Here is a 13,969-nt window from a genome sequence, read left to right on the forward strand (position 1 = left end):
TACAATCACTGCAAACCTTTATTATAAACATCAACAGTAAACAGATCACTTCACGTTCCGCTCCATAAAAGCTGACAAAACATTTGACAACGTTAAATTACACTTCATTTTCTAGTATGTGTCATCCCCCAGACGAGCACAATGTAAGACACATTCGGGATTGTCTGAGTACACAGTATACATTCTGAATAAGGCTTCACACATTCAGGGATGAAAGGCTGATACAGTTCTGGAAGGCTGATATGATACTGAAAACCGAACAATTCAGGTCTGACTATGGCCCCCATGTTGTATTGAGGCACTGCGCTGGGGTCCAAGATACTGAGATATGAGGCGCTGTATGGGTGAGATCCTCGCTGTAGAGGTGCGTTAGCTGGATTTGTGCCCTTGTCAAGAAGGGAACACTGTGGTCATTATTGGTTTCCTTTCCTGCGTAGTGGCTTTGAGAGTCAAAATATCAAGTTTTGACTCTTTGCTATTGAAGGGCTGCCATATTGTTAGGGTATGTCCACACGAGATGTATTTCTGCAGCGTAAAGACCGCAACAAGTCCATTGCAAAATCATCATGCGCTCATGGGATTTTAGAGTGGATTCATGGCAAATTTCACATTATGCATTGCCGAAAAAGCGAAATCCGCACATTTTCAACCATACCCAGCTTATAGGTTGCATATGGCATGGCGCATGCCCGCGAATCACACGCTCACGGATACGCACAGAGCGCGCCCATATGCAATGTATGGGCAGCCTATCATACGCAGCCCATACAAGCGTGCATACGCAGAGAATTAGAGCATGCTGCGAGTTAGTTCTCCTGCATATCCACACGCATTTCCACACGCCGCTGTGTATTACGACGCAATATCGCGCTCGCCAACATGCTATTTCCCCGTGGCAGAGGATCGCAGGGTTTTTCTCATTGTTTTGCATGGGGAGACCTTGCATCGCACCGCGTGTACTTAGCACGCAGTGCGATGCCGCCGCTGACCCCTTTACAGACAATGGGAGATGCAATGCGACGGCACACCCAAAGATAGGACATCCCGCAATCTGTTGTGATGCAAAAAAAACCCGCTAATGTGTATAACTCCATTCGTCTCACACCACACATATCCTGCACAATTTTCTCGCCTGTTTGACGCTGATCTTAATGCTGATTTAGACACGGATCTGCAGCAAACTTTGATTGCAAGGGTGAAATCTGCTGCAGATCCACGTCAAAATCTGCACCAAGCAACGTAGATTTTGCGGATTTTGGTGAGGATTCGCACTAAAATACGCTACGTGTGAACGTACCTTAGAAAGTGCCCTACAGCCATCTTCACACAGTGTGGATTTACCCTAGATTTTCCATACGGATTTGCGCGGAGAATGGGCAGCCTTTACAGTAGCAGGAATATGGATTAGATCGCGGATGGAATGCCATCTGTTGAACGTGATTGGTAGCGATCACACTACACAAATCGTATAGAGACTGCGGCACACCTATGGACCTAGCGCGCCAATGGTCATACTACTTCTGTGCACATCCAATGGCCGAGCGTTCGGCTGGCAGCCATTCTTCTCGAAGCCCATGCGTTGCTTGGCAGACGTCATCAGTCAGAAGAGAGTTGGGAAACCCCAGACACATTGGATGGCCGTCCGCTCCTGTCAAACTCATCCGGTAATCTAATGTATATTGGGGCCATTGGTCAAAGTGAGACCACAGTTCTATGTCTATGACACAAAGCAAGTAACTCTACAATGAGGACCTTATATCTCAGCTTTCTCGGACGTTGGCGGTTCAGTATGAAGACATCTGAATATTTAGGATTTCTTTATGAACCCGAGTCACTTTAAGGGCTCATGCCCACGAGCATCGCGGGATACGCCGCGGGAGTACGGTGATCTAAACAACAAAGTGCCTGCTGGTGATCTCGGAATTCCGCAGTCTCCATTAATACTATATACCTAATACCTCCCGCGGCGTAAATAGAACATGGCACGATTTATTTCCCGCTGCGGAAATCCGCGGTAGAATTCCGCAGGTGAGCATTGGCAGGCAGAAAAGAATAGAACCTAATAGCTGCGGAATTCACGCGCAGATTTCGTGGGCATTCACCCTAATACTTCGGCTTATCAGAGATGGTGACATAGAGAAACATGTAATATACAATGAAATAAATTATACGCTCATTCATCGCACTTATTTCGCTCAGTTTCAAGTTGTGAAATGTGGCTTCATGTATAAAAACTAGAAAAAAGTTCCACGATACACTCAAGGTAAAAAAGGAAAGCCGAAATCCTACAAGTTGCCATGGCAACAAGACCGCTAGCTCTAACCCTGAGAACTATAATACAGAATCAGATCGCGCGGGTTAGACAATGAGAGAAGAGACCTGATTGGTTGCAGTGGGCCACTCCCACCAATTAGAGATCTATTATTTTTTTCAGAGCAGATGAGAAACAAATGATCTGATTGGTCGCTATGGCAGCATCCTCACTGATTGGTCTCCACTAGTTTTGTACATGTCTCCCACTATACTTAATGTACAGTATAAAATGCACTATCAAACAATGGCAGCTGTGGGTGGGGGGTGGGGCACTTGCTTTGTACACTGGCAGATAAGAAAAGTAGAATTTACTGCATAGAGAGGGCTGTGTGCCCGGACTGCCCCCAAGAAGTGTGATCTCCTGTCCATAGCAACAAGTCAGGGGCCACGTTCAATTTTTCAAGCTCTAGAGGTAAGTCTGGTTGCTGAAGCTATTTTGATATATACTAATTGCCAAAAACAATCCCTCCCCTAGAAGGAGTTGTCAGAATCAAGTGACAATATCAGAGCAAAAGGAGAATTTATTGCGGAGAACAGACCCCTTGAAGGGAGGCTCTGTTGGGCAGCATCCAGGTTTGATACAAGATGTGATACGGACGGGCATGGAGGCTCTTGTACCCTGTTGGGCCGCCTATAGCTTGGATAAAAGATGTGATACGGGCTGGCATGGAGGCTCTAGTACCCTGTTGGGTCACTTCTAGCTTGGATAAAAGATGTGATACGGGGGGCATGGAGGCTCTAGTACCCTGTTGTCCCGCCTCTAGCTTGGATACAAGATGTGATACGGGCAGGAATGGAGGCTCTAGTACCCTGTTGTACCGCCTCTAGCTTACATACAAGATGTGATACAGGTGGGCACGGAGGCTCTAGTACCCTTTTGTACCACCTCTAGCTTGGATAAAAGATGTGATACGGGCAGGCATAGAGGCAGACAGGTTCTGTATTGTATCCTGTGGTATATAGCTCCAGCTTTACTGTAACCGAGTCTCTAGATCGTGAAAATTCATTGGCTGTCAATGTCAATTAGATAATCCTCTCTACTGGTGATCTGTCGAGGGTGTCCTTAGCTTAGTCACCTTGTGTGCCCTTACACATCCATTTGTCCCAACACCTCCTAAAAGTCTGGTCAGAACAGCCGAGGTGGCAGGTAATTCGTGAATACGACCATCCAGCTTCTCACATCCCAATAATGCGCCCCTCTCAGACTCTGGTAACGGGGTGAAATCTCTTCTCTGCGTCGTAGAGGCGTCTAGTGGTCAACAAGCTCTACACAAGTGGAAGAAGAGGTCACTACACACATGGGGCCTCCGAGAGCCTCTTATAGGCCATGGGGGGGGAACCACTTTTAGGGCCTCTGGTGACAAGACCGTTCATCTAATCACCACAACTCTCATCATTTACATATCTGCCTGAGATGGAGCTGCATGCCAAGTTTTGCAGCAAAATGGCAACTTCTTCTAGGGGTTGGATTTTTTTTTTTTTTTAACAAAGAGTGTATAATGGCCCTATATGCATAATTGCCAATGGGAAATAACCACAAAGGGGGTTGCTTTGGGGCAGTTCCTTGTGATCCTGGGGTGGAGCTTAAATGCTGAAATTATGTTGGCAGCTATGAGTGTGTGATAACAAAAACACATTAAAAAGTTTACTGTATATAATCAAAGACATAATATCACCGGGCTGTACCAATTTATAAAGTTATTGCCTATCCAAAAGGATAGGCGATGACTTTATGATCAGTGGAGGTCTGACCGCTAACACCCCCAATGATCCAAAGAACAGGGGTCTAGTCGATGCCTGAGTGAATGGAGTGCAGGTTGCATAGGTGCGCCACCGCTCCCTTCACCTCAATCAGATTATGAGTTCAAGTATTTCAGCAATCTCTGGAGTGGTCATTGAAGTGAATAGAGCAGCACTCCTACATGACCTCTACTACATTTACTCGGGGACCACCAGGGCCCCTGATCTCGGGATCCTGTAGATAGGGGATAACTTTGTAACTTCAATGAAATTCATGTTTGTTTTTTTTTACAAAAGCCCAAACATTCAATCCACAGGAATTCTTCTTGAAGGCACCATTGTTAGTAGGCTACAGCTTTATGGCAGAATTGTTGGCAGTGGTGTTGGTCCTAGATCACCCTATCTCTCGAAGCCCCATAGAAATGTTGTGCCCACGTCTGTACAAAAAAGTGCATCGATTTCCAATCACACATACAACGCAGATATGTTTTCCATAATTTAACATGTCAAAAACATTTCCGAGTCGGCCTGTCCTTATGGCAGCACATGTGAAGGTTGCGTTTCTTCTCAACCTCTAAGCCAGTAGTCAATAGAGAATGAGGTCTACGTGATGGGAGATATTAGAGAGCACCGTCCGAGCATAGCAAATAATTCAAAGCAAAGCATGAAACCCATTCGGAGAGGACCATGCAACAGTCCAATGGGAGACAGTGAGTTCTTCTGGTCTTCAGGCATTCGTGTCCGGCTGGTTGTGACCTGTGCAGCTTAGAATTGGTTTCCATACTTCTATTTAGTAATATGACAATGTTCCTGAGGATGGCACGGGTCGTGCGGCAGTAAGTCTACGGTCACCATCTCTGGTGAACCGCTAACATGGAGGCTCCATGTCCAGGTATATTATCTATTGCTAAGAGGGTTTCCCTTGAAGGCCTCTCCTCTTCATTTTCTCCAACGACTTGTCCACTTATGGCAGATAAGTGTTAAGAATAAAATCTGCTATTACTGATACGTTTCTCTCCTAACCTAAAAGAGAGAAAAAAATTGTAAAGTCCAAAATGCTAACCTAGAAGACGAACATGATCTCCAGGATCAGCATGTTTTACAATCTCACCACATTTAAAGCAGTGTTACCTTATCTCTCTGCTGCCCCCTGTTGGTTCAGTGTCAGCACAGGGTACATTAAAAGTATTCTGAACTCTTTTGGCCTAGTGAGAGGCAATGAGAAATGGAGGCCACAATGTTCCTGTCCTCAGTCACCAATAGCTGATCTACGAAGGTCTACCACTCGGGACCCCTGCCAATCAGCTGATCCTCTGCCCAGCTGTCAGTGCAGCGGACGTCCACATCGGCGGTCAGAGCCGAAAGTGTAAGAGAAAGGCTTCACTCTAATTGAAATCAATGAGAGCGATGCACTGGACCCCTGCCAGTCAACTATTGATGACTAGAGATGAGGGAACGTACTCGTTTAGGGCGATTTTGCACTCGAGCACCGCTTTTTTCGAGTAACTGACTACTCTGGCGAAAAGATTCGGGGGGCGCCATGGGTGATCGGGGGGGTTGCAGAGAGGAGTGGGGGGGAGGAGATAGAGCTCTCCCCTGTTCCCCACTGCTACCCCCCGCTCCACCACGCCGCCCCACGGCGCCCCCCGAATCTTTTCGCCCGAGTAGTCAGTTACTCGAAAAAAGCGGTGCTCGAGTGCGAAATCGCCCTAAACGAGTACGTTCGCTCATCTCTATTGATGACCTATCCTAAGGATAGGTCACCAATATTAAATGGCTGGGAACATTTTTTATGTCCTTTGAGCTCCGTAATCTAAGGTTATGGGCTCATAGGACAGGGGCCGTTAAGTCCGGGACCTTACTGTTATAGTCACTCGCCTCCCAGCTCCCTTGCTGTCCACGAGAAAGTTAGTGCTTATAGTGATGAGTACAGACCAAATTTTTCTGGTTCGAAACACGTAAGAGCGTTCCTGTTTAGGGTTAGGGTTATGCTCCTGTGCTGGAAGATTTATGCAATTTTTGAATCAGCTCTTATTTTAGCTCATTTTTAGTACAGCTCTTGATGTGACTCAACTATATGGATTGTGTATTTGCAGAGTGATTCATACTATGTAGATTGAATCATCCTGAATGTTATTATGAAAGTAGCATAGCAGTCCATCCCTGAACTTCAGACCTGCACAGGTAGCTCTTATCTAGTGACCTTTGGGTATTTGCACTTGGCACTCCGAAGCCCAACTGTATGTGACAGAGCAGCGATGGATGGTACAAAGCGGGGATTTAATTGTAGCAAACAAGCACAATGACATAGATAGTGTTACTATAGGAACAGGCGGATTTACTCTCTGATGTTTTAATTGGCGCTATTCATACAGTAAAAATGATTTTGTATAATAAAAATTGCAGCACCTTTCTGGTTACTTTCAGCATTTACCTGCAGACCCAGATGACTAGATGACTAATTTTACCTACAAATGTAAAGTCTGGCCTTTGTTCCTGGATCCCTGTGTGCAGTAACAATGTCTGCTCCTTCCTTTGTCAGCTCTGCTCTTATAGTTGTAGACTTGTGATTCTGCCCTAATTTACACTGCCAGCACTGGTATTACATCATCGCATCACTGTACCTGTATACTAACTCCCATGTGGTTATGTTATGACATCACTGCACCAGCATACTAACTGTGAAATCAATGGAAGCCATCGGTCCTGCCGGCACTTCCGTGGTGAGCACTGCAGAAGTATCACAGGATGTGCGTCATCACCTAGCACTGGCACCTACTGTGCCAGTGCGATGGAGCGCCAACCGGCACACTCGCAGCATGGAAAGGACAGGTACGCAGAGGTCACAGGCTGGGCATCAGGTCGAACTCCACTGCGGGAATCCCGCATGTGGGGCTGACCAGCTCGTGTGCAGGGGGCCTAATGGTTATGCCCTCCCAAAAGAGAATATAAAATGATATACTTTATTGACATGTATACGCTCAAAACAGACAAATCCATTTTTCAATTAAGGAATAGGCGGCTGAACTAAATCCTTACTGAATCAATAAAAGAACTAAATATATATTGCTAGACAGGGAATAGGTGGCTGAACTAAATCCTTACTGAGTCCATAAAAGAACTAAATATATATTGCTAGACAGGGAATAGGTGGCCGAACTAAATCCTTACTGAGTCCATAAAAGAACTAAATATATATTGCTAGACAGGGAATAGGTGGCCGAACTAAATCCTTACTGAGTCCATAAAGGAACCAAATGTATACTGCTAGGTAGGCTGTGAGGGCAATTGTCTTTAACCACTAGTATATGCACACAGCATGCAGTGTTTATGGAAATGACGTAACTGTCGGCAGCCAATAATGGAATGCACAGGGTGTCAATTACTAGAGGTGCTATAAAAGCAGCCAAATTGTAAGTGGCCAGTAAGCCACTATGCTGATTATGCATCAATCGCAGTTATGACAGAAGTTGGAAATCTCAGAGTGATCTTGGTCAGACCACAAAGGACTGCGTTAATGCCTATAATAATTTTTTGCATAGTAGAGCCATCCCTAAACGTAATCGAAAAAAAAAACATGTAACACATGCATCTATCGAGAACAGCTGCAGACACATCTAGATGGAGCGCCCTCTACTGTTATACAGCTAGGTGAAGACGAATGTCTCAGCCCCGTCTTCACCTACCGCACCTGCATAGCAGAAAAGAAGTTTTGTAAGAAAAGGAGAAACCTATAGGAGAAACTCAAGCCAAATAAGTCACCACAGTCAAGGACAAAGAGCAACTCTTCGGAGTACCAAGTGCAAAAGGACAAAGAAACAGCTGCCACCACTAACTTAAAGCGTTCCGTCTTGGGGCCATACAGGTCTCAGCTATTTCTGTTGTGTGACTTTCCTGCTCCAGACTGACCCGGGATAATAAGATAATACCAAAACCGCCATCTTTTCTCGGTTCTTACTTTCTAACAGTATCGGGGATTGTAGCTCCTCTGCCATCCATGCTTCTCACCAGGGGTTCTTTGCCGGGGACCCCTCTTACCGCCTTCTGCGAGTCGTATAATCCCTGTTCGTGATTTTGGCCCAGCATACCGGATGTTACATACAGCCCTTCACCTGTTCCCTAAAAGAAAGAAGGCACGGTTAGCCATAAGTACCAGTGGTTTACCGATCAGGCCTCAACAAGTGTACCTCCAAGCGGAAACTAAATCCTCATGTGCTGTCCTTCAGGTGGACGCTCACAAGTTCATGCTCAAGACTTCTCTTGCGACAGTTTTTGACTCAAGAGGAAACTACTTCATGGCAGCCATATACCCAGACCTGGAGCTAAAGTCTTATGGGAACCTATCGCACACGGTGTTGGGAAAACGCCACGATTTTGCCATGGTTTTTAACCAAACCCATCATTGAGAGGTGCGTTAAAAAGTGTGAAAACGAGGCAAAATAGAGCACTCGAAAATCATGGCATAAGAAAACGCCCATTGAAGTCAATGGGAACGTTATAACATAATTAACCCTTTCCAATCCAATTTGTATCCTGGTTTTCCTAGGGGGCTTACTCTTTTTCTGCCGTTATACAACGGCGCTATCTGCTGGCTAAAGCCAGTACTGCATGAGGTGACACATTGGATAGGCTCTGACAGCAGAGAGGCTGGCAATATACAGTAAGAGAACCCCGACGGACGTCTTCCAACATCGGAGCTGTACAGCCTTAAATCATAATGTCTTCAGACGTCAGACAGTGGATTGGAAAGGGTTAAAACATCGCTGTAAAAAGCGTATGAGTGAGAGTGGCCCAAGCCCGACACTTCATCTGCCAGTCTTAGTAATGTACCATCCGGAGTAATATGCGCCAAATGTATCAAGAGACGTAGATTTGGTGCTATGGTTTATGCCAGTTTCTGACATACATTATAGTTAATTCTTTGGGGTGTGGTTGGTCTTGTCCCTTCCACAAAACCCCACCAACTTTTTGAAAACGGATGAGGAAAGTGGATAAAGGCCAAAAAGTCACAGTGATGCTGCGCAAGTAGGACTTTATTCTTTAAGGGAACCTGTCACTGGTTAGGAGCATGATAATCTAAGTCATGGTGCTTATAGGGCAGGAGCCCAGGGGGCATCTTTTTAATACCTTCTAGCCTCCCTTTGCCCACTCTGTCAGCCCCGAAAGTCGTGTGCCGACCATGCAGCACTCCCATAGAGATCAATGCACAGCTTGGAGCTCTGAGTAAGATGCACGGTCTGCACGTTAAGTTTCGGGTGTGACAGCGCGGTCACCGGGAGGCGGGTAAGTATAACAAAATACCTCCCCAGGCTCCTGGGAACCTGCCCTACGTCCACCATAACTTAGTTTATGGTGCTAATACCTGGTGACAGGTTCCCTTTAACCCTTTCCAATCCAATTTGTATCCTGGTGTTTCTAGGGGGCTTACTCTTTTTGTGCCATTACACAACGGTGCTATATGCTGGCTAATGGCACGTTGGATAGGCTCTGACAGCAGAGAGGCTGGAAATATACAGTAAGAGAACCCCGACGGACGTCTTCCAACATCGGAGTTGTATAGCCATAAATCATAATGTCTTCAGACGTCAGACAGTGGATTGGAAAGGGTTAAGTACGACAGAAATCTGGTGTTTAGGGCTGCCCTTAATACTCCAGTCACAAAAGCAGTCAAATCTATGCGCAGTATATACGGCTTTCCCTTCCGCGTTCTCCGCCAGCTCTCTCTGCTGATCGTTATTATGTATGAGCATATTGTGATATTCCAATGCATATTTTGCATATCATTAGTGCATGTGAATACATTAAACTGATTAATAGTGGCATCGCCTGCAAGTGCCTTTTTCCTCTTAACAGGTCTGCAGTCTCTTTGTAAATATCCAGAAACCTCCTCAGTACTAAAATCCTTCTAGTATAAAACAGTAGAAAGTGGGAGGAGGGGGATGCTGCTGCAGCACCTCACTAAACTTTGCAGTGGAAGGGTAAAGTTTGGAGGGGAGGAGCTGGAGATATAATATATTGGGTTAAAATAACTGAACATTGACCATTTCTGCCATGGGTGTTCATCTAATGTCTGTTGCCAGCTTTACACCGGAGGCATTAGCTCTGAACTTCTGTTTTTGGCATTCAGAAAGTTGGCACATCCCTGCCACTCTACAAAGGAGGCTTTCCAAGCTTTGGTAGAAAACAAGTCGCCTCTACTGTATTTTTAATGTCCACATAGAAATAATGCTTTTTACTTAAAGGGCAATGCCATGTCTTGTATAGCAGAGTTTTGCTTGGAGCTGGTGGGACAGGACATACCATGTTTCCCCGAAAACAAGACAGTGTCTTATATTAATTTTTGTTCAAAAAGGTTTAGCTTTTTTACATGTATAGCTGCCTGGACACTATTTAAATGGACTTTTTTTTAATTAGCATGGCTTAATTTTGGAGTAGGGCTTATATTTCAAGCATCCTCAAAAAGCCTGAAAAATCATTTTGCATCCTCAAAAATTTTGGAAAATCATGCTATGTCTTATTCTCAGGGTATGTCTTATTTTCAAGGAAACAGGGTAGTGTGGGAGATTTATTAACCCTTTCCAATCCAATTTTGGATTCAGGGTTTCCAAAAAGGCTTTCTCTTTTCGCTATTATACAACGGTGCCATCTGTTGGCTAAAGCCAGTGTATACGCCAGAGAGGCTCCGACAGCGAAGTGGCTGGCAATAGACGGTGAGAATACCCTGTCGGACGTCTTCTGACATTGGAGCTGTACAAGCTTCAATCAGAATGTAGGTAGACGTCAGACAATGGATTGGAAAGGGTTAATACTGTCCTAAATTTAGACCGGGCAGAAGATGCTCTAAAATCATCAAAGTGACTCCCGATGTGTGATAGATTTGGCGCATCTCACTAGACGTGTTGGACACTTTTCTCTTCCTTATGCCACCTCTTGGTTGGGTTACTTTAGACTAAAAATTTTTACCAAACGTTTTGTTGCAATTTTGGCACAATTTAGCACATCTTAAAGGGTTTTCAGGAAAAATCTGAATAAAGCGGCGGAGGTCTGGGGAGGGCACGAAATAACAAAAGTAAGCACTACTCACCAGTCACATGTGCCCAGGGTCCAGCACAACTGCATATATCTCTGATGCTCTGGTCATGCTGCTCATGTGTCTGCTGCGCCCAGTCATTGGCTTCAGCAGTCATGTCTGCTTGAATGTCCCGTGTCTGCTGTAAGCAACTTCCTGAAATGAAGCCGCTGTGTTGGATCCAGGAATATCTGACCGGTGAGTAGTGCTTAGTTTTTTTGTGCTATCCCCAACCTTTAGCCACTTGTTCTAATTCTCATAAAACCCCTTTGAGACTCTAAGCCACGCCCCTTTTCAAAACTATCACGTCTCTAAAACATATAAATCTTTATTCACAAAGGTGAATGCGACTCCGGCCAATGAAAAACGGACTGATTTAACTGCGAGGGTGTTTTACATCAGTTTTTTTTTCAGAACTTTTTGTTGCATTTTGCGTTTTTAATGTACAAGTGTCACCCGAGTGTCATTTCTTTTTCATGCATATATTTTATTCTGTAAAAATTTTTTTACTTATTTTTGTTACTATTTTTTTTTACTATCTATGGCCCCCATGATGTCATATAAGACCTCTGGGGGTCATGCACATTGTCTTTTTTTTTTTAAATTTGATACTTTTCCATTGTAGCTGGGACATCAATAGGAGCTCCAGTTACAGGGGAAAACATCTCCTGTAGTGACAATAGTCATTAACAGAGCTGATCGGGGTCTGCTAGGACTCTGCAGCTCTGCTTTAAACAGGGAACACCCGGCGGTCACATGATCGCAGGGTCTCATAGTGGAAGAAACACTTCCACTTTCACTCCTAAGTACATAGCACTCATTGAACACTACCCTATGTAGCTTGGAATGAGGAAGTTGTTAAAAACCGCTTCTCCTCCGGGTCCTCAGCTGTGTCTGAGAACTGAGGATCTGACCTACTCCTGCTTGACTGCAGGAGCAGAGGCTTTAATCCCACACTGTACTTCTGCTATCAGCCGAGATTAAAGCCCATGATGATGTGTTGTATATTTGCCACGCTTGGTCCTTAAGGGATTAAGTCACAACTAGAGATGAGCGAGTATACTCGCTAAGGCACATTACTCGAGTGAGTAGTGCCTTAGCCGAGTATCTCCCCGCTCGTCTCTAAAGATTCGGGGGCCGGCGTGGGTGACAGGTGAGTTGCGGCGGGGAGAGAGGGAGAGAGAGATCTCCCGTCCGTTCCTCCCCGCGTCCTACACATAGCGCTGCAAAGTCTCGCACATGCGTTGAGAGTTCGTCTGTGGGATAGACAAAGTTGCAGTGGGACAGATGATCTGTGGCTGTGCCAGTCGATGAACTCGCGGCACTTGTGCAAGACTTAGCAGCATTCCATGGATGACATCATCCATATCAGAAAAGACGAGAGGGGCAGACTTTTGGGAAGAACTAGCTGTTAGAGACGAGATAGCCCACCCATCGGGCCACTCTATGTGATTTGCATGCAGCACTCAAAACCTTGAAACTGTGATTCCTTAGGCTAATTTCACATGGTTGAGCGTGATATCAGGAACATGCGATGTCCCCGCGGATGCGAGGCGTTTTTATGTCAAAAACATCTTGCATCATAGTAGGATTGGCTAGTGTTTTCAATGGGAAACCTCGCATCACATTTGCGTGCACCTCGCACACCGTATATTTTTCCGGCCCCATTGAAAACAATGGGTGAGGCGTTCCAAGGGAACACTCAAAGATAGTAAATGCCGCAAATAGGGTTCATACTAGTAATTATTAGGAAATTATAGTACCAGTGTTTCTGGTGGCGCAATGCACCACACAGCTCTGCTGCATGCATGTCACACACACAGCACTGCTTCTTACATTCTTCATCCCATACAACAGGGATCACAAGCAGCACAGCACTCAGGATGAATGACCTGTGATGACGTCACCATCATGCTCCACCCTTGATCACATGGCGGTGACGTCATCACAGGTCATTCATCCCGAGTGAGTTCCATGCTTCGCCCCTGAACACATGATGGTGACGTTATCACAGGTCCTTCATCCCGAGTAAGTGAGGGGCGGAGCAAGTAACTCACTCAGGCTGAAGCACCTGTGACTACATCACCGTCATGTAATCAAGGGCAGAGCCTGTAACTCACTCACGCACAGACGGACAGGTGGTCGTTAGTATAGTATGCACAAATCTCGCACAATTTTCTCAGCCACATGAAAGCGGCCTCAGGTATGCATGTCTAAACACACACAGCAAAGTAATTTGGGGATAAAGAAGACCGTCGGAATTGTAGCGCTGCTCTTAGTTGAGTTTGGTAAAAACTGATGAGACGGGTTCCCATTAGCAAAATCGTACCAACGTGTTTAGTAGAACGGGGTTTGGCTGATTTCTTCATTTTGTTAATCAACGGCGGTCTCAAGGCGGAAGATAAATTTAGCTTTAATTTCTCCTTAAACGCTTAAAGAACCGTAGATAAGAAAGTTTTCCGTCTCTTGTGAAATGTCGACGCATCAGTTTGGATAACTCTGCCTTGTGGACGCCTCGCGACTCGCTATAATGAAATAAGTTTAATGATTTTGATCGACGAAGAAAAGCTTCCTATTAGCATCGGAATGCAGAAGGAAGAAAAAAAAAACTTAGATGATATTCTTTAAAAATTACCCAATTTTCCTAAATTGATAACGTAATCAAAAGCGTAATTTAGACTTTGTTAGAGTCTTCAACAGCTTTCTTCTATCGAGGCCCAGAAATGTCTGGGTTTTCTTTTTTTTCAAGCCATCTGTAGGCCTTTATGATCTCACATTTCCCATCTAAGTGTCTGCAGATGTGCTTTTTATCAAAGCAGGCCTACTATTAAATTATAACAGTTTATT

The 13,969-nt window shown here is 45.0% G+C and overlaps 1 protein-coding gene across 1 annotated transcript in view; it reads right to left on the reverse strand.

Annotated features, from left to right (window-relative positions):
- The window catches only part of PLCG2 (phospholipase C gamma 2), a 130,084-nt gene continuing 116,115 nt past the window's right edge, over window positions 1-13,969 (reverse strand). The window contains exons 32-33 of the mRNA XM_066583776.1: window positions 8,012-8,172; window positions 1-5,076 (exon numbers count right to left, since the gene is read on the reverse strand). Of these exons, the coding sequence (XP_066439873.1) occupies window positions 5,034-5,076; window positions 8,012-8,172 (204 nt within the window). The 3' untranslated portion in view covers window positions 1-5,033. The remainder of the gene's footprint in view (window positions 5,077-8,011; window positions 8,173-13,969) is intronic.

This window comes from Eleutherodactylus coqui, chromosome 11, assembly GCF_035609145.1.
Source record: "Eleutherodactylus coqui strain aEleCoq1 chromosome 11, aEleCoq1.hap1, whole genome shotgun sequence".
Classification (NCBI taxonomy): domain Eukaryota; kingdom Metazoa; phylum Chordata; class Amphibia; order Anura; family Eleutherodactylidae; genus Eleutherodactylus; species Eleutherodactylus coqui.